The sequence below is a fragment of the Diaphorina citri genome, unplaced genomic scaffold (genome assembly GCF_000475195.1).
Source record: "Diaphorina citri unplaced genomic scaffold, Diaci psyllid genome assembly version 1.1 scaffold89529, whole genome shotgun sequence".
Classification (NCBI taxonomy): domain Eukaryota; kingdom Metazoa; phylum Arthropoda; class Insecta; order Hemiptera; family Psyllidae; genus Diaphorina; species Diaphorina citri.
Window position 1 is genome coordinate 1 of NW_007466512.1, and position 331 is coordinate 331.

A 331-nucleotide genomic window follows, 5' to 3' on the forward strand; every position below is an offset into this window, starting at 1 on the left:
GTCCGTTATGTCCGTTTTTGTATGTCCGGTTGCTCTTGTCCTGAGAGAGAATTATTATAACTGTGGCCTTTGTAAGACCTGGCAGGACTTACCATGTCACCAAAATGATTCATGTCCAGTTTGAAGGACACCTTGCCAGATTCATAGTAAGCATTATGCTGAGCGATTCTTCTCTTGTTTTCCATGTAGATCTTGAGACGGAAGTTTTCCTCAATGTCCGACTCGTATTTCTTGCCGTGGGTCAACTGAAACACAAACAAATTTCATTGAATCATACCATATATTTACGGAAATCCTAAATATATACAGCCCCTTGTGTAACTGACTGACT

The 331-nt window shown here is 40.5% G+C and overlaps 1 protein-coding gene across 1 annotated transcript; it reads right to left on the bottom strand.

Annotated features, from left to right (window-relative positions):
- Positions 1 to 5: 5 nt before the first annotated feature.
- On the bottom strand, positions 6 to 260 carry LOC113473770 (cathepsin L; the record flags this gene model as incomplete). The annotated part of the gene is made up of 1 exon (XM_026833224.1): positions 6 to 260. A coding segment is annotated over one exon (255 nt), but the record flags the coding sequence as incomplete, so codon positions are not given.
- Positions 261 to 331: the final 71 nt, after the last annotated feature.